General features: G+C 37.9%; 1 protein-coding gene across 1 annotated transcript; it reads left to right on the forward strand.

Annotated features, from left to right (window-relative positions):
- The first annotated feature begins 542 nt into the window (after positions 1-542).
- On the forward strand, positions 543-1,320 carry LOC120183091 (auxin-responsive protein SAUR32-like). Its single transcript, XM_039187869.1, has 2 exons — positions 543-823; positions 1,245-1,320. The coding sequence occupies exons 1-2, from the start codon at positions 543-545 to the stop codon at positions 1,318-1,320; spliced, it is 357 nt and encodes a 118-aa protein (XP_039043800.1).
- The last annotated feature ends 262 nt before the right edge of the window (positions 1,321-1,582 follow it).

The following is a 1,582-nucleotide window of genomic DNA, read 5'->3' on the forward strand; positions in this document are numbered from 1 at the left end:
CACAGTCGTTTGATGGCGGAATTGAAACCGTCAAATAAAAAGCATTCTCACGAACCATAAGTGGAGGAGCGAAAGACTGATATTAAGTAATCGGTTTTTAGATAATCCTTATCTCGTAGTCAAAACAATATCTTGCATGTCGTGTGTGCAAGCTCTCCACTCACCATCCACGTGTCCATCTCGCTATCCACGGTTTGCCACTCCTACGCCATTTCGTCCGTTACAACAACAGACTAATCAATCTTCTCCTTTTTATCATCTTTATCTGATCCCCTTCAAATCAAACGTCTAGGAATCAACTTTATACACAGAAACAACAAAACCCTAGTGCTTTCTGCATCAGATAAACATTTTTTCCCTATATATTTAATCTTCTCATCTCAGTTCTGGTTGGTATAAGTTTACCATGTTGGCGTTGGCTTCTCAATAACGTCCCCAAAGTTTGTCACATACTATATATCTTCCAACAACCCTTTGCGAAGGACCCCTTGACTCTTCTTTACGTTTTATTTTATTAACTCTTCTTTGTTGGTGTGGGAGAAATGAGTAGTGGAGAGAAAAGTTCGAGGAACTTCCATTTACATCATCAAGGGAAGAAGCAAACGAGGGATGTGCCGAAAGGGTGTTTGGCGATCAGGGTGGGGTCACAAGGGGAGGAGCAGCAGAGATTCGTGGTGCCTGTTATGTACTTTAATCATCCCTTGTTCCTTCACCTGTTGAAAGAAGCCGAGGATGAGTACGGCTTCGATCAGAAGGGGACCATCACCATCCCTTGTCATGTTGAACAATTTAGGAATGTACAGTGCTTGATTGATAGAGAAAAGTCCTTTCATAATCACGTCGGATGTTTTAGGGTTTGATTTTTTTGGGGGGTGTGTGTTTGTAAATGTGTGAGGAGTGATGGGTTTGCTTTGGCCGAGGATGATGATGATAGGCAATGTGGACCAATGTTGGTTGCAATTGTAGTGACTTTGGCTATTTTGTTAAGAATCTTAATGGAAAAGCAAGAAAGTAAATTCCTTTTTCTTCTGTTAAGTGTTTATTCTCCTTTTTTATTATTTATTTAATAGATGATTGGCTTTGGGCATCATTTGAAATAGACAAGGGCACTCCTCTGGGTAGGGTCATTGCTAGTGCTTTAAGTTTGAAATATTTGGCCAATCATGGAATTAAGATTTTGATTGATCTAAGATGATAGGCCTCTTTCTTTTTTGGTTTAATGAGAGTATGGACCATTGTTTTAGATATGAGAATTCTTCAAGAGCGACTGTATCCCCTGCATTCTATGCTACACGACTAAAACTGAACCGAGATTTCTGAATGACAATTTCTGACTCAACCCTCAATATGTGTAATGTAACTGTCTTATTTGGACCAAATATTAATGAGGATATCGAAAGAGTCAACAAAGTCGGATAATTTTGATTATGTCATGTTATTTTTGTTGGTATGTTCATATGAAATCATAACTTGATATCAAGTTTGTTTCTAAGGTAGATATGTGTGAGGGTGTCATCTTTTTTTTTAATTAAAAAAACAAAGTATACAATGTCATCACTTTTATATTTTAGAATTTTGGGTA

This window comes from Hibiscus syriacus, unplaced genomic scaffold, assembly GCF_006381635.1.
Source record: "Hibiscus syriacus cultivar Baekdansim isolate YM2019G1 unplaced genomic scaffold, ASM638163v2 tig00112738_pilon, whole genome shotgun sequence".
Classification (NCBI taxonomy): Eukaryota; Viridiplantae; Streptophyta; class Magnoliopsida; order Malvales; family Malvaceae; genus Hibiscus; species Hibiscus syriacus.